The sequence below is a fragment of the Odocoileus virginianus genome, chromosome 28, assembly GCF_023699985.2.
Source record: "Odocoileus virginianus isolate 20LAN1187 ecotype Illinois chromosome 28, Ovbor_1.2, whole genome shotgun sequence".
Lineage (NCBI taxonomy): Eukaryota > Metazoa > Chordata > Mammalia > Artiodactyla > Cervidae > Odocoileus > Odocoileus virginianus.
The window spans coordinates 28,880,991-28,908,603 of record NC_069701.1 but is presented as its reverse complement, the minus strand read 5'-3'; the positions used below and the strand labels follow the sequence as shown (position 1 = coordinate 28,908,603).

At 51.2% G+C, this 27,613-nt stretch overlaps 1 protein-coding gene and 2 long non-coding RNA genes across 3 annotated transcripts in view; 2 read left to right on the top strand and 1 right to left on the bottom strand.

Annotated features, from left to right (window-relative positions):
- The first annotated feature begins 613 nt into the window (after positions 1-613).
- Positions 614-23,040, top strand: LOC110127791 (uncharacterized). The gene is made up of 7 exons (XR_011484359.1): positions 614-1,353; positions 2,788-2,883; positions 5,737-6,803; positions 6,952-9,266; positions 12,096-13,049; positions 14,318-14,421; positions 15,011-23,040. It is a non-coding gene; the product is annotated as an uncharacterized lncRNA (long non-coding RNA).
- On the bottom strand, positions 15,590-25,233 carry LOC110127786 (uncharacterized). Its single transcript, XR_002310933.2, has 3 exons — positions 24,485-25,233; positions 22,129-22,195; positions 15,590-16,036 (listed from the first exon to the last, which is right to left on the bottom strand). It is a non-coding gene; the product is annotated as an uncharacterized lncRNA (long non-coding RNA).
- JAM3 (junctional adhesion molecule 3) overlaps positions 23,980-27,613 on the top strand; it is a 29,353-nt gene continuing 25,719 nt past the window's right edge. Inside the window, exon 1 of the mRNA XM_020878147.2 lies at positions 23,980-24,127. Coding sequence (XP_020733806.2) covers positions 23,995-24,127 — 133 coding nt within the window. The 5' untranslated portion in view covers positions 23,980-23,994. The remainder of the gene's footprint in view (positions 24,128-27,613) is intronic.

The following is a 27,613-nucleotide window of genomic DNA, read 5'->3' as shown; positions in this document are numbered from 1 at the left end:
GCAGGTGCTCCAGGCTGAAGGCTAGAACCGCCTCCCTGCACTGGCGGTGGCTGCCCAGGAGGTTGCCCCATTACCACTCCCCCTCCATCAGTTGGGGATGCATGGGATTGGCCCCAGGGAACTGTCAGAACAGGTGGCCTCAGCCTCAGGACCAGAGCAGAGGGGACAGGTGATAAATCCTAATACCAGCAGCGGGGCAGGGGCAGAAGAGTGACTCACACGGCGTGGGGGGGGGGGGGGGCCTCAGGGGCCTCAGGGGGTCCGGGTGGCCGAGAGCACAGCTCCCACCAGCCGCCCAAGTCTCCTCCCCAGGGCTCAGGTTCTGGCCCAGGTCCCAGCCCTCCACCTGGGGGCACTTCCTCCCCAACCCCTCAGTGAAGGACGGACCTGTAGGGGCCACGACAGATATTCTAGACATATCCAAGGTGGAAGGACCCTCAGCTCCATTTCAGAGCCCGGCCCCCTCATTCCACAGATGAGAAACCTGAGACCCCAGAGAAAGTGGGGTTTGGCCAAGGTCATAGAATTCATTAGGCCACCACCAAGATATAAGGTGTTAGAAGTTTTTACAAATGGGTTTTCTTTTTTATGGATTTATTTATTTTGGGCTGTGCTGGGTCTCTGATGGTACACGTGGGCTTTCTCTAGTTGTGACAAGCAGGAGCTACTCTCTAGTTGCAGTACAGACGCTTCTCACTGCGGTGGCTTCTGCTGCTGCGGACAGATTCTAGGGCGCGGGCTTCAGTAGCTGTGGCACACCGGCTTGGTTGCCCCGCAGTATGTGGGATCTTCTTCCCAGACCAGGAACTGAACCTGTGCCCCCTGCATTGGCAGGCAGATTCTTAACTACTAACTATAGTTTGGTAGAACTTAGAAATGTTTCTGAAGGCTAGACAGTCTGGGCCCTAATCTGCACTGTGATTAAAATTCAGCCACACGCCTCTTGCTGGGAAACGCTGCGGTGGAGCCATCAGCGCCCGCCACGCAGCTGCCTCCTGCTCTTCAAACGGGGCCCTGTGAGCACAAGGTCCTTGCGTCAGCTTCCTGGGCTTTGTGAGCCCTTCAGATCGTAGGCAGACATCTGAGTGTCTGTGCTCTGGACATTTTTCTGGAGAGAAGCTCACAGCTTTAATCGATTTACAAAGAGCTGCAGGATGTGAAAGGTTGAGAGTCGTTGGCTAAAAGCATCAGGAATCTGGACTCCAGAGAAATCAGATCTTCGCAACCAGTTGCTAAGCGTCTTTGCAGCATTTACAGACAGAGAGGGGTTGGGCTCCTGTTCCCTGGGTTTATGCGTGTATTTTTTTTCAATGTGAAAGAGCTTCTAAGCTGCAGGATCTAAGTTCCTCCAGGGTAAGTTTCTGGCCCTCTTGTTCACTCTCGAAGGGATCCTCAGAGCCTGGGTGGGGGCCTGAGCAGATGAAATGTGATTAATGTCTTGATCTGCCCACCACTACCTGAACTGCAACCATGACAAGAGTCACAGTTATACAGAAGCTGTGACTCAGGAATTGCAAGAATTATTTGATGATTCAGTGCTGATTTTTCAGGACCCTTTTTGTCTTCTGTGAAGTACTGATCACCTTGGGGAGATCAAGGCAAATGCAGACCTCCTGACACATTTTGTGAGGCATACCACTACTGCCCAAGATCTTTGGTGGGGTGGGGGGTGGGGGGGCTCGCTCTTGCAGACAGGAGGGGAGAGCTTCCTGCAGCGGGGCAGCTATGCCCAGAGCATCTCAGAGCCCAGACCTCGGGCGTCTCAGTGCTCAGCTGTAGAGAGACTTCTGAGTGCGGCGAGGAACAGCATGCCCAGCCTCAGGACACTGGCTGCAGCCCCTGGCCTCTACCTTCCCTGTCCCACTTTGCAGCCTCTGCAGCTCAGCCACTAAGCCCCCTGGGGATTAAGACACTGGGGGAGGGGGCCAGAGAGCAGTTCATGGTGGGGGTGAGACGTGAGCTGCCTTCCAAGGAGGGAGGACGCAGAGTTGGGGTCCCAGGCCCCCTGTACCCACCTTCCTCAGGCTTGCCTGGGGAATGGACCCTCCATTGGAGAGCCAAGCTCTGCGTCCTGGCTGCACAGCTGCTGTTTCTGTCTGGGGCTAAAAATAGCCTCCTGTCTGGCCGTGTCCAGCGCAGCCTGGGCCAGAGCTGTGAAGGGGACGTACAGGCAGGAGGGGGCAGAGTGGGCAACACTCATGCTGCCCAAAGTGGTACAACCCAGGAGAGATGGGAGACGCCCCAGGGAAGACCCCCAAGGCAAGACAGGAGACCTCCCCAAAGGGGGATGGTAGACCCCCTCAAGGGGAGACAGGAGACCCCCCCCAAAGGGGGATGGGAGGCTCCCATAAGGTGAGATGGGAGACCGCCCAAGAAGAGATGGGAGACCCTCCCAAGGGGAGGCTCCCCAAGGGCAGATAGGAGACCCCCAGGGGAGATGGGAGAAGCCCTCAAGGGGAGACTCCTCAAGGGAAGGAGACCCCCCAAAGGGGAATTGGAGACCCCCATAAGGGGAGATGGGAGACCCCCCAGGGAGAGATGGGAGACTCCCCCCAGGGGAGACAGGAAACTCTGGTCCTGAATCTTGACTCTGATGCCCCAGAAACTCCTGAAGGAAAGGGTTGGGTTCCTTGGGCCATGCTTCTCGAGGGGAAGGAGGCGTGGAAAGGCCCAGCCAGCTGACCTGGCACTTACGTGCTTGCCAGGGGCCTGTTTCACTATTTGAAGCACCAGAGACATAAAAGGACCGGATGATGCAGGTGATGGTGGTGGTATTTTCTTTGACAGTCAAAGAAACAAAGGCCCAGAGACAAAACTCACCAAACCCACAGAGCCAGCAGCCCCAGTGGAGATCCCACAGAAGCACAGTGGGGTCCGAGCCAGGTAAGACACCAAGGGCTGGGGAAGAGTACACAGGATCCCAGAGCTGCCCCCGGGAGACCAGCGTGGGGGCCCAGCCCTGGCCTCTACGGGCTCAGCCTGGACACAGCTCACGTCACAAGACTCAGAGCCGTTTCCTCAGATTTGCTCCGAATTTTCAGGTAAACCCTCTCTGGCCGCCACCTGAAATGGCCCGGGGACATGATGCCCAGCCAAGTCCTGGGGCCTTGGGACCCCAGAGGCTCAGAGGGAGGAGCGGTCATGCTCCTGGGGAGAGGCGAGAGGGGTCCCTTGGGACCGGATTCCTTTCAATGCCTGGAATGAAGCCGATTCGGGCTTCACACAACAGGGGTGGCGGTGGAGAGAGGACGGAGGGAAGGACTTCAGGGGAGAGAGAGAGAGAGAAGAAGGGAAGGCAGGTGGGGGTGGGCAGGGGGAGAGAAACAATGACAGAGGCAGTGAGTCCTGGAAGATGGGCTGCTGTCCATCCAGGCCGCTGTCTGCACCTGAGGAACCTGGAGGAACCCAGGAAGGAGGGCCATCCTGCCCAGCTGACGACTGCAGCTGAGCGGGGGAGACCTCTCTTGTTAGCAGGAGGCCGCACACGCTCAGCCCTGTGCCCACTAGGTCTGCTCGCCTCGCCTTGTAGAGGCCAGGCCCCGGTGCCCCAGCAGAGACACTAATGCAGTTACCAGAGCTGCTCGCAGACCCTGCCTGGTCCCAGCCGGCTCCTCCGCCCGCTCCAGCTTCGGAGGCTCCCGCCTGACCACCCATTCCATTGCACCCGTTCTGTGCGCCCCATTGCAGGGAGGACCAGGAAACGCAGGGGAGTCAGAAGAAGCTGAGCACAGGGCGAGGGGCAGGGGTCGGGGTGGGGGCTTTGCCTGCCAAGCTCCCCAGAGCCCACAGGACCCCCCCAACTTTGGGGGTGATTTTACCTCTGAGGACAGAGCATGATCGAGGGTCTGTGCGAGGATTCCCGCACGACTTGAAGGCGGGATTGCGTACTTGTGTTTTGTGCGGAATGTGTGTGTATGTGCGTGTGTGTGTGTGTGCTCAGTCTGGAAAACTGGTGACTCACTGAAAAAGGGAGCTTTCTGATCCAAAGAGCTTATTTTCAGCTATTTTTATCTCTTCTTGTATCCTGGCCCTTTTCTCCCCTTGTCTTTTTCAGAAGTGGAGGAATTTGGGGGCAGTGAAAGCTGTGTGTGCCCGTGTGAAAAGACTGGGCCAAGAGGGGACCCCTGGGGTGCAGAGACAGTGCCAGCGGAGGTCTGTGGGTGCACAGAGGCCACCCAGCTCTGGTTCGTGCATAGGAACAAGTGTGCTCAGGTCACAGAGGTCCCTGACCTTCCACCCCTGTGCACCGCCACCCCCACCCCATCGCAGGAAGTCTGATGGGGCTGGAGTGTAACTCTGCATTTTCACCTTGACCTCTGCCTGTTCCCAGGCCGCAGCCCCTCACACCCACCAGTGGGCACATTCACATGAATATGTGGCCACGGACACAGTCCTGGGCCCCTGTCTTGGGAGTGGCCCTGGCCCCTGCATCTTCACTCTTCTCTGCCCAGACAGCCTCACCCCAAACTCTGATGTCTTCTCAGGAAGCCTTTCCTCTGCCCTGACTGTCAATAGGGAAAAAGAACTGGGCTTCTCCAGAGACTCACTGAGCCCGGCCCACCCACTACCAAAGACACTTAGAGCCCCCTCCCCAACCCAACAGTGGTCCAGATGTCCTGGGTCAGCTTGTGCCCAATCTTGTGGGCCTGGCCATCGCTCGGAGAAGCGGGCCAAGAAAGAGAGGGAGAGGAGGGGTAGGGCGCTCCTGATTGCGCTGCCTTGGGAAACCGCTCTCCCCACCCTGCACTGAGGCTAGAGTCGCTTTTGGTGAAGGCCTTCCAGCAGGCGGCCTGGTTTCAAACCCTGCCTTAACTCTGGCTCGGCAGCCTGGCCTCCAGGAGGAGATGTTTTGAATTATCTTCCTCTCTTCTCACCCCACACAGAAGGGAAAATCTTCAGCTTTCTTGAAAGATCTGAATCCCTTCCAAGCGGGTGCCTTCTACGCATCTATAAAATGGGGATGTTAATAGGGTCGCCCCACAGGGAGGTTCTGAAGATTAGTCCTGGGGAAGGGTGAAGAACACACTAACTTATTAGTCATTACTATCAGCCTGATCTGTCAGCCAAGATGGTTCTCAATCGATTGTGCCCCAGGGGACGTCTTGCAGTGTCCAGACACATTTTGGTTGGTGAAACCTGCAGGGGAGGGGGAGACTGGCCTCTAGCTGATTGAGACAGGAATGTTGCTAACACTGTACAGAGGACAGGACGCCCCTGTGCAGTGGAGCATGCAATTCAAGAGGCAAATTCTACAGAGGCTGGGAACCCCGGGCCAGGAGCTCACCTTCCTCTTGAAGACAATGAGGTGATGGTGAGCTGAAGCAGAGGATGACTCAAGGAAATCTAAGTTCTAGAGAGAAAAATTCCAGCAAAGTTGCAGCATGACCACAGAGCTCAGTTAGGGGCCTGCGGACCTGCAGATCAGCAAGGTGCTGTGAGGGTAGCCTGGGGTGGTGGGGAGGTCAGGAGGGGGACCGAGAGAACTGGCCGGGGCTGGGAGGGAGGGCCCAGTGGGGTCAGGGGGTGCCGAAGCTTCTAGTTTGTAGGACTGGGAGGGGAAAGCCTATTTAGCCTCTAGGAGTCCTAGTTGGGGCGAAAGTCCCTCCAGCAACCTGGACGTCAGCTGTGTCCCTTTCACACCAGTGTCCTGACTCCTCCCCAGGACAGAGACCCCTTCCCCTCCACACCCCAGGGCCCGAGAAGTGGGCATCTGATTTCTTCCCATTCTTCCTGCAGCCCCTTGAATGGATGGAGACAGAGCCCCTCAGCAGACAGAAGAGGAGGATAGCTCTGAGCCCTGAGGCCAGTGCCCTCTGCAGTTTCCCAGGGACTGGAGCTCCATGCCTGCTAGATACAGAGGGCTAACATGGATCCTGGGTGGGCTTGATCAGCACGCAGACTGAGCCTCCTTTAGCCCGTTTCCCTGCCCTTTTGCACAGGCACTGAAGACAAGTTATAGGACATGAAGACAAGTTACAGGACATGAGAAGAAACCCCAGCTGGCCTCCCCATCAGCAGGTGAGCAGGTGGAGGCATCCTGACCAGATGCCAGAGCAGTTTAAGATGTCACTTCATCCGGAGGGCAGAGGACAAGCAGGAGACCAACAGAGGCCCAGATGGTCCAAGGAGCACTGAGTGAGGACCAGACCAGAGCTCCAGCCCATGCGCCTGGGACCTGAAGCAGTTTCCTCATCCGCACTGCAGCTGAAATGACCCCTGACTGTCCAGGTTAAGGACGGCGGCAGCACTTCTCCCTGGAACGCTGTGTTGAGAAGGATTCTGAGGCTGTGGTTAATTCGTGATGTCTGTCGGGGAGAACCAGAGGTTGCTTATCAATGTCTTGTTACTTCTCTACCATCCTGATGAAGAACAACAGACAGGGGTCGTTTGTCAGGGCTCTTCCAGATCCCAAATTCTACCAGTCTATGATTTCGAAGTTAAAATTTCCAGGCACTGGCTGGAAGCACCGGAAGTCAGAGGAGGAAGCGATGTGAGTGGGTTAGAACCTCAAGGAAGGTTTTGGGGAGGAGGCGGAACTCCACGAGGCCGTGCGGGTGCCGCGTGCTTGTTGTGCAGGAGGTGGGAGGACATTTATGGGCAAGAAAATGGGGCTGAGCAGAGGCTGTTCATGGTACAAGGAGGAGGAGGCCAGCATCACTGGAACACGCTGTCTCTGTCTGGGACAAACGGGATCAGACGTGTGAGGTCGTAGTGGTGCCTGAAAACCAGAACTGACTCCGTGGGAAGCCGCAGAACCAGATGCTCTGGCACCATTATTCCAGGGGCCTCGCCCACACCCCCAGGTAAGCCCTGCCTCTGAAGAAGGGGACACACGTCAGGGCCGGGGTGACAGGGAGAGCCAGGGGTTCAGCCAGGCTCGGGTTCTGATGTGCAGACAGGACCTCTGCTCTATGCAACCTGCCCCCCTCCCCCCCCCCCCCCACCTTGCAGGGCAATGGAGATTCTCTGAGGTCCAGAAGGAGGGCCGGGACAGCTGCATTCCAGGAAGGAAGACTTGCTGGAGGAGATGGACTGCACAACGGCTCCCGGCCAGGGATGGCCCGCATGAGAGCTGAGAGCCCGGGTCCTGGCTCCTGGCTGCTTCCCCCAAGCCCTAGCTAGCCTGTTGGATTATGTCCCTGAGCTGCAGAGAAGGCAGGAGAGCCTGGGGACTCTGTGTGACGGTGGAACAGATCGTGGCCCTGCTGTTTGGCGGGCTCTTCTGTCCTTCCTCCTCCTTCTCCATCTCTCCTGTCCCTGCCTCCCGTCCTGGGTCTCCCCAGACTTGCTCGACAGGACCTAGAAAGTTCTGTTGTGTGTCTCTCACCACTAGGCACCCAGACAGAAGAGAGGATGGTGTCTTCTCCTCTGGGGTGTGTCCCTCTCCACCTGGGTCCGCCGGCCTGGTTCAGAGCAGCATGGGAACCCCCGTTCTTCTCACTGCCTCCGTCTCTGATCCCCACCCAGCTCTTTCTCAGCAGGTCCCGCTCATCTCAGGGCCCCTCAAGGTCTTTCCTTCTGGCTCTGCCGCCTGGGCTCAAAGTGGGCTCTGGCCCCCATGAAACTTCCTCGCATGGAGGAAGGGGCTGAAGGTAGCAAGGAGGCTCCCGCAAATCCCCAACTAGTTCTCCCCCACCACGCTCCCCGCCACCCCCAGATCTCCTTCCCAGCTCTCCCCACCCCCAACTCTCTTGTCCACAGCATATCTGGCCCCCACATAGGCCACAGGGTAAGAGTGGCCAGTCTCACAGTTGGAACAGTCATCCTCAGCTCCCCTGTCCCCTGTCCCTCCCTCTCCTGGGAAGTCGCCTCCAAAAAACACCCCTCCTCACTTGCCCATCTTTTCCAGAGCGTGCAAACCCCGCACTTGAGGCACAAGAAAGACCACTTTCCTCCAGTAAAGAGCAAAGGACAGCAATCCAGGGCCCCCAGGTGCCCCCACAGAAGCCAGTGTCAGGCCCTTGACTCCCCCAGCACCCCCCGGGTCCCCGAGCACTGCTTTCTCCCAGGGCCCAGGGCCCCCGTCCCTCCCCGGGCCAAGCCACCAGCACCTAACCCTCCCCACTCTGTTCACACAACCACTTCAGGCCTTATCTGGGCCCCTGAGAGGACTGTGTTGTGATAAGCAAATGGACTCTGGTGTCAGAGACAGGAAATCCAAATCTGTATCCCTCAGCCTGGAGACTGAGGCCATAAGACGACAACAGCTAGGGACCTGGGAGCCGGCCCTGGCCTCACCTGGGGCCTGGGCAGACCCAGAGTCAGAGGGCACAGGGGTTGGGGGGGGGGTGGCCCTTCCTTCCCCCAGCCCCGCCTGGTGCTGGACTAACAGGAGGGAAATGATGGCCTCCCCATGGGGCCTGTGAAGAGACCTAAAGCCCTTTCCAGTGGGATCAGATGTCCCAGTGCTATTCCCTCAGGGTGCCGCTGCCTGACCGGCAGGTAGGAGGGACTGGAGCCACTTGGGGGAAGGGGGGCAGCATCCATTCTGGCCCATCGGACCCCATTGTCTGTAAAACAGAGGCCCCGTTACATAAGCGCCAGCTGACTTGGTAGAAGCTATGACTAAGAAAACTTTCCAAAGACAGTTGGTGGCCCTCCACCCCCTCCAAGGGGTGAGAACTCCCCCCACAGAGAGGGGGCAGAGATTAGGGCTCCTCACTAGCTCCCTGGCCCTGACTCATCACACACACAAACACTCCCCAACACTCTTTCCCAAAACGGTTCCCACCCACCCGTCCACCCTCCCACCGGGGCTGGTGACAAAACGAACGCCCCAGAGATCTTGCCAAGTTCTGGGCCAGGCTGAGCCCAGGGAACACGAAATTCCCCATGAAGTAGGAGGCCAGATGCCCACGGAAGCCAACAACGTCCATTCAAGGGACAGCCACCTCTGGACCCCACCAAGATGGCTGTGTGGTTTCTCAAGTAGCCAAGGCAACTCTCCCTCCAAGAAGTTCATACTAGCTTGTAAAGGGGTCTTCAAGACAACCCTTCCCCTTCCCTGCCCTCCTAGTTTACAGAGAATTACCCATCCACGCTGCAGCCCATGGGGTCACAGAAGACCCAGACACGACTTAGCGACTAAGCAACAACCACCACCCATCCCCACCTGGATCCATCTGTTCCATCACCAGTCATTACCAGGCTCCTGCCATGTGCCATGAACAGTCCGGACAACGGTGACCTGAAGACCAGTCTTTGCTCAAGGAGCTCATCACCACATTGGTGAGACAGGCCAGGAGGCAGCTGCGGCCAAACACTAAGTAAGGTTGTCGGGGGGAGAAGGCAGGTTCTAGAAGCAACAGGCGTGGGGTGGGACGGGTGGTGGGTTCACGGAAACTTACTGGGAGAAATGACATCTAAGCTGGCATAGGAACAAGAAGGACATCCCACTTCATTCACTAAGGGTCTGCTCAGCACATAGTGTGGCCAGAGCAGGGCCAGGCGGGCCTCGTGAAGATAAGTAAAGATCATGTCCACTACTGGAGCTGCTTACCTGGCAGGGGACGTACGATGAAAGGAGGCGTGTGTGAGGCATCACCCAAGGGAAAGGTCAGTGAGGTCCAGGGCTGGTCCAGAAGAGAATAAAGGAAGGGATGTGCAAGTGGGAAGACCAAGAAAAGCTTCAGGGAAGGAGTGGAATTTGGGTTCACCGTGGGGGTGGGTGGAATTTAGAGGTACAGACGAGGAGGGGGGATCATTGCAAGCAAACATAATGACACCAGCAACGTTTAAGAGCCAGTGATGTCTGGGGGACAAGAATAGACCTGTGTGACTGGTAACACAAAAGACGACCTGATGGTGGTGGGTGTGGCTTGAACACAAATAGAAGGGGGCTTTGTAACAGGTGGTTCAGAAATTTAAGGCGAGGCCCAGAGGGGCTAAGGAATTCTCTCCGTGTCACTGAATTAGTAGAAAAGCAATCTGAGTTCAACATCAGCACTCCTTCTGTAGCCCTAGGCTGGGAGGTGCCCCTTTCCAGGCTTTGGGCCCCTCCCCAGGGCCCACTCCCCTCTCCCCTGCCAGAGGCGGGCTCCCCCCTCCTGGCTGGTAGACCCCAGGCTGTCAGTCAGTGCAGGCTGCCCTGCTCTTAGTCCTGCATTTTCAGATGGGTATGGAAATGCCTAAGAGGGGACAAAAGTCATATCAAGGCCTGGGTGAAGGACCAGCCCAGCGCAGTCCAGCCTGAAATACCTGGAATTCTCCCAGCTGGCCCACAGCCTCTTCCCCACCCCATCCAGATGGCGGACCCGTGAGTTCCAGGGTTAACCTTGTCTGGTTCTGCGCTGCGTGCACGTGGGTCCCCAGAACTCCCTCTGAACAGTGGGCACAGAATAAACACCTGGGTTGGAAGCCCCCAACCAGCACAACCAGCACCAGTGCCCAGCCAGGAGGACCAACCAGCACTCTGGCGTTGGGGCTGTGATGGTGAGAGCGGCCACGAGGTGGCGCCATGAGCCTGGCGCCCGGCTGGCCCACTAGTGGCCGACACCTGCTGTCCGGGCGGCAGTGGGGCAGCTGTCCCGAGGCCGCCACTTCGGGTTGGCCGGGGAGAACCAGACCAGGGCTGCGCTCAGCCCCTTCCTCTCATTTGTCAGCCATCTAGGAACATGCGACTGGATCTTGCTCAGTGGGAGAAGAGTTGGGGGGGGGGGGGGCCTTGGGGTGAGGTGTGCTGCAGGAGGGATGTGTGTGTGACCTTGGCGTTTGAGAGTGGGGGTGGGGCAAGGTCAAAGATGCCCTTTTTCTGAGCCTGATAAGCTTCTTGGAAACAAACGCCAAACCCTGGATGTCTGCTGCTGCCGCAGAATCGGACATTTGAAGGGGCTATCCGGTGAGGGTTTGGATGCGTCTAATAAGCTTCCTCTCTTGTTTTTCATCCAGAACCCAGCCTTCCCAAAGTCCACGCTTCGCCCACCTCAGTTTGTTTCTGTGGTTAAATATGCATTTCTACAAATGTCATTTTCCAGACCCCCTCTCAACAGCTTTCTGCAAAACACGGCTCAGACACATCTGTGCACACAGGTCTGTCCTCTTGCCAGCACCAAGTCCCCCCACACACACACATCACCGCCCCACACTTCTCACACGGGGCTTCTCACAGAGTTCGTGCGCATTATCTCACAGGCATCGCTCTTCGTGGGAAGGTAGATGCGTGCCAGTGTGTGTGCATGAACACACACGTGGACACGCGCACTCACGCACGCACACACCCTGAGACAGCGGACCCAGGGTGATGCTGACCCCCGCCCAAGGTGAGCTGCACAGCCTTTGACCTTGGGTGGGAGATTTGCTTCCATCTCACACAGGCTGGCTCGGAGCTCCGCACAGAGGAACTGGACCTGGGTGTGGAGCAGAAATAGGACAGCCTGTCCTCAGCTCTGAGGAGAGGGAGTCAGAGTTTGGAATCTTCTGTGAGGTCAGGGATGAGGGAGACGCGCCTGTGCCCACAGGAGCCAGGAACGGTTGCCTTTGAACTTTGCCTTCGCAAGTCAGCCAACGGTCAGGGAGTTTGTTGATGCAAGAACAAAAGTTACACTAACTAGCGTGGAGCTTGAGCTGTGGGTGTTCGAAAAGGGGGAGGACCCGCGAGAGAGGAGGGGAGGACTAAACCACAGAGGTGGGAGCAGCGGCTGGGGACTGGGAGCCCAGCGGAGAACTTGGGAACAAAGACCATGTTGAAATCTCAGATAAGGAGGGAGGGGATGGAAGCTGAGACCGGCCGGAGGAGGACCAACCCCGGGCAGGGCGGGGAGGTGGGAGGGGTTGAGAATGTGGGGGCGGGGAGCCTGAGCGCCTTGATGGCGGCTCAGCTGTTACTTACAAGCACAAGCTCTTCTCAATCCTGATTAACAGGAATTAAGTGGCATATGGCTAATCCTCCCGCTTGCTATTAGTGCTCCCAGCCCTGCAGAGGGACCGGCGGCCCTCCTCAGCCAGGCCCCGGCATTCACACATCAGGGCTTCCAGCCAAGGGGAGGAGGAGGCTGGAAAACTTTCTCTACCTCCCCGCACAGAACACCCATCCTCTGTACATGTTCCCTTTGCCTTTCCTTCTTCCAAAATTCATTCCTGTCTGTTGTTTTATATAGATCATCACAGAACACCACTGAGAGACAGAAGACCAAGTGATTCTCATGAAAGAACTAGGAAAACAAAACGCAGGGAACTGAGAGGATTTAACTCAGGACTGACGGCTCGGTGGACGACTCTGGGGTCTTTGGAACCAGCCCAGTCCAGCCCAGACCAGCCCTGGAAGATGGTGACTCATCTGCTCCTAGAGGAAGGAAAAGAGGAGGGGGGTGGGAAGGAGGAGGGTGGGGAGGGGACAAAAGAAAAGAGCTGGAAAGATTTGAACTTCTGACCTTGGCTGGGGCAGAGTTAGGATAACTGAGGACCCCAGCCTTGTCCCAGGTGAGTAGGAATCAGACCCTGGGGTGCTGAGGATTTGTGTGGAGGAGTGTGCTCCTCGGGATAGTCAGAGGCTGGTGAGCAGTTAGGGAAGGGAGGGAAAGTGTGCCTTTCAGGCAAAGCCCCACCCCCAGCCTTAGCGGACCCTGGAGCGAAAGCCAGGAAGCCAGGAAGGGCAGACTTCATCCTCCTGCAACAGAAGCCCCTCCCCACCAGGGACGGGCTGACTCCCAGGCACTGGGTTCCCTGAGCAGGTGGAGAGTCCAGGCAGCCATCACCGGAGGGAGGAACCGAAGCTGGGGGAGGACAGAGCTGGCACCCCCTACTACTCACAGAAAGCTCCTGGCGTCACACTGAAATGTTTCTTCCCCTTCGGTGTTCAGAATACAGAAGAAAGACAGTTGCATACCATTCACACCTATGTAAATAATGATAAGCTATGATAGACACTATTTAGAGCTTCCCGATGGCTCAGTGGGTAAAGAATCTGCCTGCAATGCATGAGACACAGGAGACTCAGTTTCGATCCCTGGTCAGAGAGATTCCCTAGAGGAGGAAATGGCAACTCACTCCAGTATTCTTGCCTAGAGAATCCCCTGCACAGAGATACCGCCAAGATGCTTTGGAATACAGAAGTAAGTGGTTAATTCTGCCCAGGATGGGTGGGGAGGGTAAAGGTAGGACTCGCTCCCCTGTTAGAAAGCCTTCCTAAACTCATCTCCTTCCGGATGCATTAGGAAGCTCTGCCTGGCACGCAGGTTCTTTGCAGGGACCCTTCACCTGCTCAATTGATCTGGAAGCCATGCACTTCTTTTAAGGAGCACCCTGAATGTTCCAACTCCACGCTTTTAATTCCAAAAGTCTAACTTTAAGTTAAACATTTGCTGTCCTCCCTATGCTCTACGTTTCTTCTAACCATAGATTTTAATGTTACTAGTGCCTAGTATTTTAGGTTTATTTTTCAAACTCACATGCTAGGTTATTATTATTATCATCTGCTTTTAGAGCCAGTGCTTGCCTGCAGATTGCCCACCTACTCAGCAAGGTTTTTGCTCCTCTTTGCTTCTTTCACCCATAGCTTCCTTTGGATCATTTTCTCCTTTTCTTTTAGATCATCCTCGAGTATTTCTTTCAACACATAAACAGCCGATCAGCTGTCACCTGTTTTTACCCTTACTCCTGAGCCCTCGTTTAGCAGGAGAGGAATCCTGGACTGTTCTCTCATTTCCTCAGCTCTTTGGAGCAGTTCTTTCCTTTTGTTCCAGCCTCTCTTACTGCTGTTGTTCCCTTGTAGATGTCCTGTCTTTTCAGTGTACCTAACTATGGGATGTTTCTTCTAGTCTTGGGTTCTGATACTTCACCATGTTATGTCTAGAGATGGCCTGTCAGGCTGGGCGACTAAACGAAAGGAGACATTTCTCTCTCCTGGGCACTTACATAGGATGCCTCCTCAAACTAAGGATCTGTACCTTTCATCCATTCTGGGGCTTTCTGAGTCATTGTCTCCTCACTTACTGCTTTTTCCTTGTTCTTATTTTATTCCTCTATAGTTCTTATCCTCTCTTACAAGTCTTAGCATCTTTTTCAAATTTTCATGTCTTTACCTCTCTGTGTCTGAACCTGCATACTTTCCTAAGATCTCTCACTTCATTAATTTTCTTTCAGTCAATTTTTTTAAAATTATGTTTTATTTATTTGGCTGCCCTGGGTCTTCGGTTCAGCATGTGGGGTATTTAGCTGTGGCGTGTGAACTCTCAGCTGTGGCAAGTGGGATCTAGTTCCCAGATCAAGGATGGAACCCAGGCCTCTTGTATTGGGAGTGCAGAGTCTTAGCCACTGGCTCACCAGGGAAGTCCCCAGTCAACTTCATGGAGTTCTTTTTTCTTTTTTTTTACTCCTAAAGGTTTCATTTCTACTAACTCTGCAAGTGCGTGCATGCTAAGTCACTTCAGTCGTGTCTGACTCTTTGCAACCCCATGGACAGTAGCCCCAGGCTCCTCTGTCCAGGTAAGACTACTGGAGTGGGTAGCCATTCCCTCCTCCAGGGGATCTTCCCAACCCAGGGATCGAACCCAGGTTTCTTAGGTCTCCTGCACTGCAGGTGGAGTGTTTACCACTGAGCCACCGCGGAAGCCCCTACTAACTCCCCACGTAGCTCTTTCTTGTCTGCCTCATCTTTCCAGTGCCCTTGTGTTCCTCCGTGATTTCTAGCCCTCTTATCTCTGTGCACTTTGTAAGGCAACTTATTTTATTGCCCCTTTTAGATGATTTCATCTCAGGGTTCATGGCTGATTCCCCTGCTGGTCGCATGCTGCTTCTGTGTGAGGCGGGCCATCTCCTCCCAGGACTTGTAAATTATGATTTGCATCTTTGTGGGGTTGTTCCCTTCTTGGGGGCCTTTGTGCTCTCAGGACACACCAGGAACAGTTGTGGGTTTGCTTCAACTCATTGCCCACAGGTTTCCCCAGTGTGAGAACAATTTTTACATTAATTTGGGGCCTTGTGGATTCCCACACCGTGAGAGATAGTGTAAGTTCACACCCTACACCTGGAAATTTGAGTTTTTCACGGAACCTTTTTTTTTTTCCTTTTCCAGAGCCTACGGCAGAAAATGATGGATGGAGATTTTTCCTAGCCATCCTCCCACTGTTAGAGCCAGAATTTCAGGTGCAGAGTCCTGCTTCAGATGGGTCCTAGGCCTGTCCCCGTCCTCATGGGTCATGAGCTACTCCCCTGGCTTTGCATACCCTCCTCCTCTTCACTGTGCATTAGCTCCAGTTTGAAGGCTTACTATTTTGGCTTTAAATTCCTTCCTTTTTCTGTCGCTTGAGGATTTCTTTATTGCAAGCTCAATGTACATGTTAATTTTCATGTTATATTTTATTCAGAATCTCCCTGTGTGATGCGGCGGAGCAGTGGAGATCCACACTGTCTCATTCTGTGAGTTGCTAGACGCCTAAGGCACAATTATTTTTCCTTCTGTCTCTCCTACGGGACTACAGGCTCCTGGAAGAAGGAAACTGTGCCTGAATTATCTCCAGTTCTTCGCTCAGTTCCAGGGACAGACACAGTACGAGAGTGACGTTTGCTGGACGGATAGTTAAATGATGGAAGGTGATCATCAAAGGTTATGCAGGTCTTTTCACATCTCCAGGAAGAGTTCCTCAATCATTGCAAACACAGAGGTATTATTTTATTCAGAAAAATCTTTACAGGTGATTCTGTAGCATATGTTATGATTGTGACATCGATGTGCCTCAACACTCTTAACATGGCCTCAAGCAAGCAGCGTGCCTCAGGCCCTCAGGAGATGTGACACAAGGCCAGCACTGACCTGTGGCCTTCCAGCTAGAGGCCGTGGTGTGGAGGTGGTTTGCTGTGATTTCATTCACAGACAGCACTGTGTGTTTGGTGGAGAACGTTCACCAGGCCTACCTGGGAGAGCAGCTCGGGCTACAGGGACTTGAGGGGAAGAGGCTGCTGAGGCCTGAGGCCAGCAAGGGCAACCTTGTCCTCCTGGTGAAGCCTGAAGCTGTGGGGCGGGGAGGAGTGGAGGCTGAGGAGGGTGGAAGTCACAGGTTTGCTCCACGCTGTCCACCAGGATGGCACGACGCTCCCAAACCTGTGAGCTCATAGGAAATACAGAAATAGAATGATGAGAAATCCATAATCACGGCCTGATATTTAACCAAACTTTTCCAGATATTAATAGCTAAATTTAAAAAAAAAAAAGCCAAACAGAAAGTAAAGATATTGATGTTGTAAGTGGCACAAAAAATAAATTTAACTGTGTGAATATTCAAAACCTTAAAAGGGATTCCCAGGTGGCTCAGTGGTAAAAAACCCACCTGCAGTGCAGGAGACACAGGTTCAATCCCTGAGCCTGGAAGATTCCCTGGAGGAGGAAATAGCAACCCACTCCAGTATTCTTTCCTGGAGAATCCCATGGACAGAGGAGTGTGATGGGCTATAGTCCATGGGGCTGCAAAGTGAGACACCACGCAGGAACTAAACAACAACAATCCACAACCTTACACCCAACTGAGGCAGGAGACAGATGGGCCCCTGGAATTTGTCACCAGTGGACAGCTGCTGATGCTTGCTAAGTTGCTTCAGTCGTGTCCAACGCTATGTGACCCTACGGACAGCAGCCCACCAGGCTCTTCTGTCCATAGGATTCTCTAGGCAAGAATACTGGAGTGGGTTGCCATTTCCTTCTCCCACCTGTGGACAAAGACTCCCAAGATAAAGAGAATGACAGGGCAGGGGGAGCTGAGTCCCTTTCCCAAACCCCTAAGTAGGTAGGGGTGTGCCCGGGAGGGAGTACGAGGCACACAGGTGCCCAGAAGCAGTGGCGAGGCCCTGGTCTCTCTCCGGTGCCTCCAGGAAGTAAACACTGGGAATACAACTCAAGTGAAGAGAAAACTAGCTCTCATTCGGAGGGTTGGGATAAAAATACATCCAGTCTGTAAACACAGCAGCAGGACGGGTGTTTGGGAGGGAGCGTCCAGGCTGCAAGTCCCCTCTGCTCTGGGTCTTCTCACCCTGGCGTGGCTCTAACACAGATCACACATGTCTCCAGTCTCAAAACATAGATTAGGAAAAGTGTCTTGCTTTCCCCAGAACAGCGGAAATATTCTTGAGGCCAAGGGGAGAGAAAGAAAGAGCCAGTGTGTTGTATTTCTCAGCAGGTATCCTTCTGGGAGGCCATGGGGAGTGTTGTTTATCAGCCCCCCGCCCCCACCCCCCATCCCTCTTCGCGCCCAGCCCTGCTTCTCCACTTACTGAGAGAAGGCGCTGTGGCTGACACCCTGAGCCCTGACCGGGAGCTGGCATCCATCATCCTTAAGGCCCTCATCCTGGGAGAAGCCAATCCCGCGTCGGGCTTTCATGTGGGCATGTCACAGTTTGTCCTTGGTGGTGGTGGTGTCATGGTTCCCTGAGTGCCAGTGAGCAAAGAGGCCCTGGGTGATGCTGACCCCAGGCAGGGGGCGAGGCTTCCGCTCTCACCCACGGCACATGTGATTCCTTTGCTTAAATACACACCCCACACTGACACACTCTGGCTTGTGACACTCAGCCTCCTTTGGGTGAAACGTGAAAGGCCTGCTAAATAGCTTCTTACAAAGTTTCTCTCTAGGAAGCCGCTTTAAGCCCAAACTTGGACATTCATATGACCTTTTTCAAGTGAACCACTGCAATGGAGAGGAATGTGCAAATAACTCAAGGTGCACAACTTTGCTACTTAATCCAACACAAGCAGCATGTCTGATTGTTAGCCCCCAAAACTGTGTTTGCCTCTAGGTGGATGTGGAACCAAAAGATACAACCAAGCCAGAGAGTGGGCGGAGGAAGGATGTATTACTTTCAGGAAGTGAGGAGAACATGGAGGATCTTTCCTGAAGCAGTTCCTTCTGGAAGAGTAAAATTGGGGAACTTTTATGCTGAAGGTTACATGCATCTTCATGAAGGGGCTTGAGCAGAGGTGAACTCAGCATAGAATTGGGGCAAAGGTCAGCAGAGTCCAAGCTTGAGTTGATGGCAGCCACGAGAGTCCGCATCATCACACTGTCGTTCTCCTGGGTGGGCGCCTGAGTTCCTACAGAGCTCAGAGGCTGTGTGAGATGGTTACGTATTTCCCTTGAAGAGGAACTGGGATTCTGTTTTATCACTAAACTGTTGAGTTTTTGTTTGTTTTGCTTTTTGTAGATTTTTTTTTAAGATTTTTTTTTATGCGGACCATTTTTAAAGTTTTATTGAATTTGTTACAATATTGTTTGTATTTTGTTTTGGTGTTTGGTTGCGAGGCCTGTGGGATCTAGTTCTCTGACCAGGGATCCAACCCCGTCCTTGTGTATTGGAGGGTGAAGTTTTAACCACTGGACCGCTGGGGAAGTCCTCTGCACTGTTGTTTCTTGGCTGCTTCGCCTTTGTTTTGCATTCCGTCTCTTCCCTTAAAAGCATTGATTACTGAGACCTGTTCAAGGGCAGGCACTGTGGCCAAGATTAGATCACAGAAAGGCTCAAGCCAAACATGGCTTCTTTTATGTCTAGAGGAGAAGGGGGCGACAGAGGATGAGATGGCCGGATGGCATCACCATCTCAATGAACATGAGTTTGAGCAAACTCTGGAAGTTAGTGAAGGACGGGGGAGCCAGGCATGCTGCCGTTCATGGACTTGCAGAGTTGGACACGACTGAGTGACTGAACGATAACAATAACAATGCCTGGATTTCTTTCTCCAGGGACCACCTACCCTATCTGTTTACATTGTTAGAGGAAATGTCTGCTACTTGCTGACAAAAAAAATGTTGCCTGTCATTTGAGTAAGCAGAGAACATTGCCCACCAGCAAGTCATCAGCCAGTGAAGCCCACTGGCAGTGAGCCTGAGAGGAGAGAGGAAACCAGTTCTCAGGCCCTAGATATATAAGGTACATGTCAAAGAAGTGATTCTGATGAGTGCAGACTCTTGCATCATCCCACATGTAGAAAAGCACCAAAGTCATTAATTTGAGATGTCTGGTTTGTGTGTGTATGTATGTGTATGTGTGTGATTAGCACTCATCTCTTGACATGTGACTACATGTGATTTTTTTCAGTAAAAACTTCTATACATCCTGACTCCCCTTGGCTCTCTGGAACAATCCCTCAGACTATGAGAGGCTGTTTCCCTGGTTGTATCCTCAGTAAATCCCACGCCCCTGCAAAAAAAAAAAAAAAACACCACAGTTTACAACTTTTAAGTTGTATGCTTTTTTTTTTTTTCAGTCTACATACTGTTTCCTGAGATTATGGGGAGGTGTCCTCCTACTCAAATAAAACTAAGGAAGGACATTGAAGAGAAAGAGAAGATGACAGTTAAGATAAAATGTGAGAAAACAGAGTTGGAAATATTGCAAGAGGGTAGGGCTTGAAGAGAGGGGGCCTGGAGCCAGTTACTGTTACTTTTTCAGAATTCAGTCACACTGAAGCCGAGCTGGACCCTGTGGGGCTCTGGGGCACAAAAGCCTTTCTGTGTCCTCCGTTCTCTTGTTTGTAGAAAATAGCTTCAATCAACTTCTGGGAACCTTCCCTCATTTCTAATGGGCAGGTTCAAACAGTTGCTAATAGAGAAGGGAAGAGATGCAGAGAGGAGAGAGGAGAAGTCAAGGAACAATAGTGCAGCCTTAGGTCAGGTCCTATTTCCTTCTCAAGGGGAAGCTGTTTTACTGGTACTGGAACCCCAGCCAGGTGGGAGAAGTTATCTGTGTGCTGCCCACATGCACTCAGATCCCTGACAGGTTGGATCTAGGTGGATGATGTTGACATCTGATTCAGTTCAGTTCAGTCAGTCTGTCGTGTCCGACTCTGTGACCCCACAGACTGTAGCATATCAGGCTTCCCTGTCCATCACCAACTCCTGGAGTTTGCTCAAACTCATGTCCATCAAGTTGGTGATGCCATCCAACCATCTCATCCTCTGTCATCCCTTTCTCCTCCTGCCTTCAATCTTTCCAGGCTTCATGGTCTTTTCTAACGAATCATTTCTTTGCATCAGGTGGCCAAAGAATTGGAGCTTCAGCATCAGTCCTTCCAATGAATATTCAGGGTTGATTTTCTTTAGGATTGACTGGTTTGATTTCCCTGAAGTCCAAGGGATTCTCAAGAGTCTTCTCCAGCACCACAATTCGAAAGCATCAATTCTTTGGTGCTCAGCCTTCTTTATGGTACAACTCTCTTATCTCTCTATGCAAGAGCACCTAGTATGCTCAAAATGTTTTCTCACATGATCTTCAAAGTGACCACTTGAGGTGGATATTGTTATCCCTATTTTATAGACAAGGAATCCATGGCTTACAGAAGCAACTTTCCCAAGTTTACAAAATCCAAGGTTTTGAATCATTGTTCATCAGAATCCACAGCCCATGTTCTTCCCTTGGACATGCTGCTTCCAGCATCTCTCCAGTCTGTTTGAAGGTGGATCTGTTTTTTAACATAAGTTCACATGCTTGACTCACAGTGAGACCAAATCAACTGAAACATTGAAGTTTGGAACAGAGAAAGGTTTATTGCTGGGACACACAAGGAGACAGGGGGTTCATGATCTAAAAAATCCTATGCTCCCTGATCATTTTGCAGGAAGAGTTTTTAAAGGCAAAGTTCGGGGTGAGCGCTGCAGTGTGTATGACTTCCTTCTATTTGGTTGGTGGGGAGATAACAGGGACCTTGTGCTCAGCCTGAGATTACCATCCTCTACCTGGGCAGGGGCCCTGGGTTCTTGCTGAAGGACTCAAAGGTATGTTGTGCACTACCTGTAAGGAGGAACCAGGACCCTGTTTTATCGAGGTATTATTGTTTCTTGACTCCTCTTCCTTTGTTTCTGCATCCTCTCTCTTCCCTAGTTAGGAACTGTTTGAACCTGCCCTTTGGAATTCAGGGAAGGTCTAGAAGGCTGAAGCCTTTTTCCTGCTTTGGATGAAGAATTTCCCTGCCATATCAGTAAACAAAGGATGTTTCAGCCATCAAGCCTTTGGCCCATGCAGCCTCCCCCACTCTGAGAAGATTCAGGAGGGAGAAAAACAGGATACTGGCCCTAGATAGTTAAGAGACATATCAAAGGAATGATTTCAGTAAGTCAGGACTCTTCCCATATATAGAAAAGCCCAAAATTCATGAACTTGAGGTATTTGGCTTTTCTTTAATTAACAGTAATCTCCTGATGGCCTGACTATCTGGTCTTTGTTGCAGAAATGGCCTGCCAGAAATATCTGCCCTGGCTCCTCCCTGCCCTCTTTGGAAAGGTCCCTTAGAGCCATCAGAGGCTGCCTCCTGGGCTTAAGTCCTGAGCAAGTCCACCAAAAGAAACCTAACTCTGAACTTTAAGGTTGTGCTTTTTTTTTCCCCCAGTCAACACTACTGACAAAAAACAGGGGACATGGAAAGGCTTTTGTACCTGAGGAAACCCCATAGCATCCTGCTTGATTTCAAGTCTTGAAGGAAAATTTGATTCCCCATTTACTACTTGATTTGCACTTTGTGTTGGTTTGAAAAATATTGCAAAGGCTGTTGTTCAGATTTAGCACAAATATATTTCATTCCCTGAGCTCTTTTTAAAAAAAATATTTATTTGTTTTTATTTTTGGCTGCATTAGGCCTTTGTTTGGAGAAGGAAATGGCAACCCACTCCAGTATTCTTGCCTGGAGAATCCCAGGGACAGAGGAGCCTGTTGAGCCACCATCTATGGGGTCGCACAGAGTCAGACACAACTGAAGTGACTTAGCAGCAGCAGCAGGCCTTTGCTGCTATAAGAAGGCTTTCTCTAGTTGCATTGCACAGGCTTCTCATTGCAGTGACTTCTCGTTGCAGAGCACAGGCTCTAGGGTGCACAGATATAGTAGTTGTGATGTATGGGTCTAGTTGTCTCGTGGCATGTGGGATCTTCCTGGACCGGTGATCAAACCTGTGTCCAGGTAGATTGTCAGGTAGATTCTTAACCACTGGACCACCAGAGAAGCCCCTCCCTGAGCTCTTTTAAGACCTGTGTCTCTCCTTAGTAAGCCACCATTAGAAAGAAGCATAGTCAGTTGGATAATATGGTGATAGAAGCATAGACTCCACAGCCCTGTTCACTAAATGCTTCAAGAGCTCTGACACCCTTCTGCACAGGGTCAGAACTCTCCCAAGAAGAGTGAAATCATCGGAGGAGATCATTTGACAGCCAAATGCATCCTACCATGTCACTAGTTAGTCTCCATTTCAGGATTCTGTCTCAGCCACTGGTCCCGACTTGCAGACTCCATCTGTAGAGGAAAATCAATGTTTTACAATGAGGACCTGCATTCACTCTCATAGGAATCTCTGCTCCATGTAGAATATTCATTGAGCCTTTCTCTGTTATCTTGTTCTGAGTTTCAAAAGATTCCCTAAGACTATTTAACAGACAGAACAATTTCACAGTGCAAACACAGGAAATTCAGCAGTAGAGAAGAGGCATTGATTCTGAAAACTGTTGTTTTCACAATCAGATACTTTGTCATAGTTCCTAGGTCACCAAAATGGTAAATATGCTTGAGTGTATAATTAGGACTAAAGGGAATGGCAGAACAGAGAGAGAGCAGAAGGAAAAAAAGTCAGTGGGCCTAAGTAGAATTTTACTCTTTTAAATTTCTCTGTTGAGTTTATTTATGGGACAGAGGCTGCCACTATAAAAGTTTTTACATATTTTTACTTGTGATTTTAGAACATGGTGATCTGGAGCAGAAAAGATTTAGGAAAGGAAAGACAATAGAATCATAACAGGTGATTGAGTTATTTTTAAATTTTTATTCTGTCTTTATGGGATTTGAAGGAATATAATTAATTCACACTTAACAAAAGTGTGAACAAAGACTTATAAAGAAAATCACCTAGTGATGGCAGTTGAAGAATATCCTTGACAACAACTTCAATCTCTTTCATGTTTCTTGACATCCATAATTAAGTATATATGTAAATTATATATGTATATGCATACTTGTAGACACATTGTTCTACTTTGTAAAAACTAAAATACTAAAATATTAATACTTTAAAAATTAGGATAACTGTGTGAAAAGTGACATTCCTAAGTTAAACATTAAAAAAATATTAGTTGTTGGAAACTGCATTATTTTGCTAATAACCATACTAAGAATTTTGTTTTGAGTTTGTTGTTTCCTGGAGCATTAGAGATATACTATGTTGGATGTAAAATAAGTTATTATTTTATTATCATTTCCCACAGTATTTAATGACACCCGACATCTCCTGCATTCTTGGGTCCAATTTCCAGTACATGTAATCCTTCTGTTCATCTTGTGTGCTTGGCCTTATAAAATTCTTCTCTCTTTTTTCCTCTCTAACCTTACCATTTCTCAATATTCAGAAATAAGAGCAAAGAATTATCTTGCTTTTCTGTGCAATAAACTGTCATGCTTATTGAACTAACATATCAATAAATATACTACCATGCTTTTGATCTAACAAACTTTTATTTTAGAAATATATCACTTTTATGTACTATATAATGCATGTATTCCTTGTGTTTTATATAGATTTCAGCACTTTCCCCTCTCATCACATTTAGAATCAGGCCCCAAGGGACTCAGATGGCAAAGAATCTGCTTGCATGAAGGAGACCTGGCTTCGATCCCTGTGTCAGGAAGATCCCCTGGAGAGGGGAATGGCCACTCACTCCAGCATTTTTGCCTGGAGAAGTCCGTGGACAGAGGAGGAAAGGTCACAAAGAGTGGACACGACTGAGCAATTAACGCTTTAACTTTTCTTTCCAAAAAAGGCACAGGCAAAAATGCTTCCAGGACAACTGGGCTCCAATCTTATTTGTGAAATAAGAACTTCATTTCTTAAATTTTAACGGAGCATTCCTTTCCGGATCTGTAGTGACGGATTCAGTTTATAAATGTAGGAATTAACCCGCCCATTCTTGAACGCGCTCTTTCACCTCCTCGCACCAATTCTTTGAAAGAGACCCCAGGGGCCGGGTCCAGAGCATCCCTGCCTCCATAGCAACCAGACTCGGGCTTCCCATGCACCATGGCGACGGCTCGCCGCCGTGGTCGCTATGGTGACCGGGGCGGGCGCAGGACCGCGGGCAGGGCGCGTGCGCGGGGAGCGGGCCCGCGGCCCCTCAGCTGCGCTCGACATGGCGCTGAGGCGAAGGCCCTCGTTGGTCCTGCTGCTGCTGGTCGTGCGGGGTGAGTCCGCAGGCCTCCGCCAGACGCGGCCCGAGGGAACCAGGCGCAGGGAGCGGGTCTGGTGGCGCGGGGGCCCGGAGCTCAGGGCTGCGGGGGGCGTCAGGGAGGAGTCTCGGGGGTGAGGGGGTCCGGCTCAGGTCCGGGGTCAGGGATGCGGGGCTCCCGGCATTCGGGCTGAGCGGGGAGCGGTCCTGGAGATGCGGGGTCCCAGGGGTGCGGGTCCCGGGCTGGGGGTGCGGGTCTGGGGTCGGGGTAGGCGCTGCGGGTCGGGGAAGAGGTCGGGAGGTGTGGAGGTCGGGAGTATAGGGGAGTCTCAGGGGCCGGGGACCCCGGAGTTGGCAGTCCAGGGGATCTGACCTGGGGGTTTGGGTGCAGGGCGTCCCGGGGTGCGGGGTCAGGCCCGGGTCCTGTGGACCCGCGCTCGGTCCCTCTGCGAACAAAGCCGACTGTCCCTGGCCCCCTTTGTCCCGCCGGCCCCAAGCCCTGCAGCTCGCCCAGGAGTGGCGCGGGGGCCGCCGGGGTCGGGCGTTGGTCTGTCCGCCGACCCGCGCCCCGGCTGGAGGCCCTGGGCAACGGAACGGCCGGACCACACGCTGGGGGCCGTGGGCGTGCGCTGGGCGCCCGAGAGCGCGGTCCCACGTAGTCCTCAACGCCGTGTCCAGAAAGCAGTCTGAGGAGCAGGGGACGCTCAGACCCGGTTCCGGGCGCCGCGCCGGCTCGCCTGGGGCATCCGCAGGACTTCCCAGTTCTCCGGGTCACTTTGTCGTCTGCTTCCTTGCCATCGTCATCCCATGGTGTTTTCAGAGTGTACACAGCGAGGCCCCAAGAGACTGTTTGGGAGTGGGGTGGGCGCACTAGGGAAACAAAGGCTTCTGTGTTGAAGATTCAGTGAGGGGAGTGGTCTTCAGGGGTGGCGAGAACAGTGAGGGTCCCCGCAGAAGCCGGGGAGCAGGACTCGGTGTGAGGGCTAAGTTCAGGGAATACGTGTCCCTATACTGCGCCTGAAAGTGGTTTCCATAAACGTGTGTTTGGGAGAGATGAATGATCAAAGGCTAGCCAGGGGACAAGGGTGTCAGGAATGTCCCCTCCCGGCTTTGTTGGTCACACGGACACTGTCCTATTCACAGACTGGAACAACTCCCCATTGTTGAAAAGATCTGTTCACACGAAAGTTTGCAGTTTTTACGGCAGAAACATTTGGCAGTTTAGTTCAGGAATGAGTTTCAAGTCGGTGGTTTGTTAGTAAAACTAATGGATGATAAGGGCTTCACATCAGCTTCGTTTTTTCTTTTAATTTTAATTAAACAAAAAAAGTTTTTTTTCTGGCCAAGCCATGCCTCATGGGGGAATCTTAGTCCCCATACCAGTGAACCTGTACCCTCTGCATTGGGAGTGAGGACTCTTAACCACTGGACTACCAGGGAAATCCCAGTAAACTTATTTTTACTAACTTCTTATTTTGGTTTCCTGGAAACGCTACTTCTGTGATTTCCTTGATGTTAAAGATTGGAATTTACCTGTGGAGCATAGGAGGACTAATCAGATTTTGCATAGTAGGATTAATGACAAAGAGTAAAGGTGGTAGGATGTATTAATAGGCTCTGAAGAGATGTAGCTCTTTTCTATTATTTTGTTTATGCTGTAAATATACAGTAATACCTTGAAAACTATTCGTTCACAGGGCATCACAGCTGCATCTCTTTTATTTTTATGATTACGCTTCTTAACTGCTATTATTTTTGAGTGCTTTCATTAAAAAAAAATCTGGTTCCTGATATAATACATTCTTTATTAGTTACCCTTTGCCAGGCTCTGTTATAAAAATTTAATATGTATTCATTTAACATTGATAACAACTCTAAGAGGTTGTTATTATCATTTTGAGTGCAGAGAGATTTAGTAACTTGCTCAGGGTGACATCCCTCGCGTGCCAGTTTGGAAATTGTCAACCATTTGTGTTAATCCTTTTTTGTTGTTGTTGCTTAAATTGTTCCATTTGACAGTGGAACTCTTGCTATGGATCATTTTAACCAAATTATTAAATGTTCAATGCTGTGTGGTTTGTAGATAAAGTATTCTTTTGTTGAATTGGTGACAGGTGCAATTCCCCTTTGCAAATGTTATGCCACACGTCTTTTTTGAATGATTATGTGGTAATTGCCATTGGGTTTCCAAATCTTCAGATGTCCTAGAGAGATGCTTCATTAGAGGTAAGAGAGTTACAATTTGTTAAGGTAAGACAATTTGTTAAGGTTTAGCAAAATCTAAAAATCATAATTTCAGGAAATTTTTGAAAAAAGTTCTAAATTTTCCATTTGCATTTGTTTGGACTTCTGAAACATTTTAAAATGACCTCTTCTTTCATGTTGTTTTCAGTCTCTTGAATTAATTATATCTGGTATGATTGTTATCAGACATGTGTGTGCACATGTGTGTTCAGAAAAATAAGGACCACCTGCCCTGAAGCATGCACTGCTTCAGACCAGCTGTTCATTCCCAGAGGGCCTGTTGAAGGCATTTGTTCTGAGTGCTTCAGTCTGGGGAAACTGAGTGGGAAGCTATTAGAGATACTTAATCATAAGTAATTGCAGCGTTATATCTAGACAGAGAGATCACACATGCCACCCCAACTCTGGGAAACTTTCTCTTAAGCAGCCTCACAGGGTAGGCTTAAATCATTTCTTTTGAAAGAGACCTGATGTGTCTTAACACCCACTTTTTGAGATGGCCATATAATGCGACTGTAGAGGCTGTGGATTTAGTACAGTCCAGCCAGCAGCTGTTAGAGATGTAATATTAGCAAATTCCTTCCCCACAAATTCTTTGCATTTTTTCACAAGCACAAGTGTGGTAAAACAAAGAGAAGTTTGTGTGTGGATGAAGTCAGGAGGTATGGAGTCTGCTTGATACCCTCGTCGTGAAGTTGGACACTTCTCAAGATGTGTTTGTGATCTTGTGAATGTGATGCTGTGAGGGCCGAGCGCAGATTTCACATCTCATGTATCTGCTTTCTGGATGCCCACAGTATATACAAATAGCTTCAGTGGATTCTAAAGCATTCCTGAAAGAAAGTTTTGGTAAGCACATTCTTTTACACCCAGTTTAGCAAGGATAGTAACCACTGTGGTTCTCTATATGGAGTTCTAAAGCCTTCATTTACTGCATCTTTCCAACGTGTTCTGACACACAGAAAGCCTTCTGAGATTAACCTTTGTTTCTGATGTCTAGGAATACTGTCGAACTTAGTGTTGGTGTGTTTGTATTCAAGGAGTATCTACTATGTGTTGCAGGGCTTCCCTGGTGGCTCGGGGGTAAAGAATCCCTGAGTCTGAAAGATCCCCTGGAGAAGGAAATGACAGCCCACTCCAGTATTCTTGCCTTGGAAATCCCATAGACAGAGGACTCCAGCGGGCTACAATCCACGGGGTTGCAAAAGGGTTGGACACACTTTAGGAACAATTATGTGTTATGTATTATATTCCTATG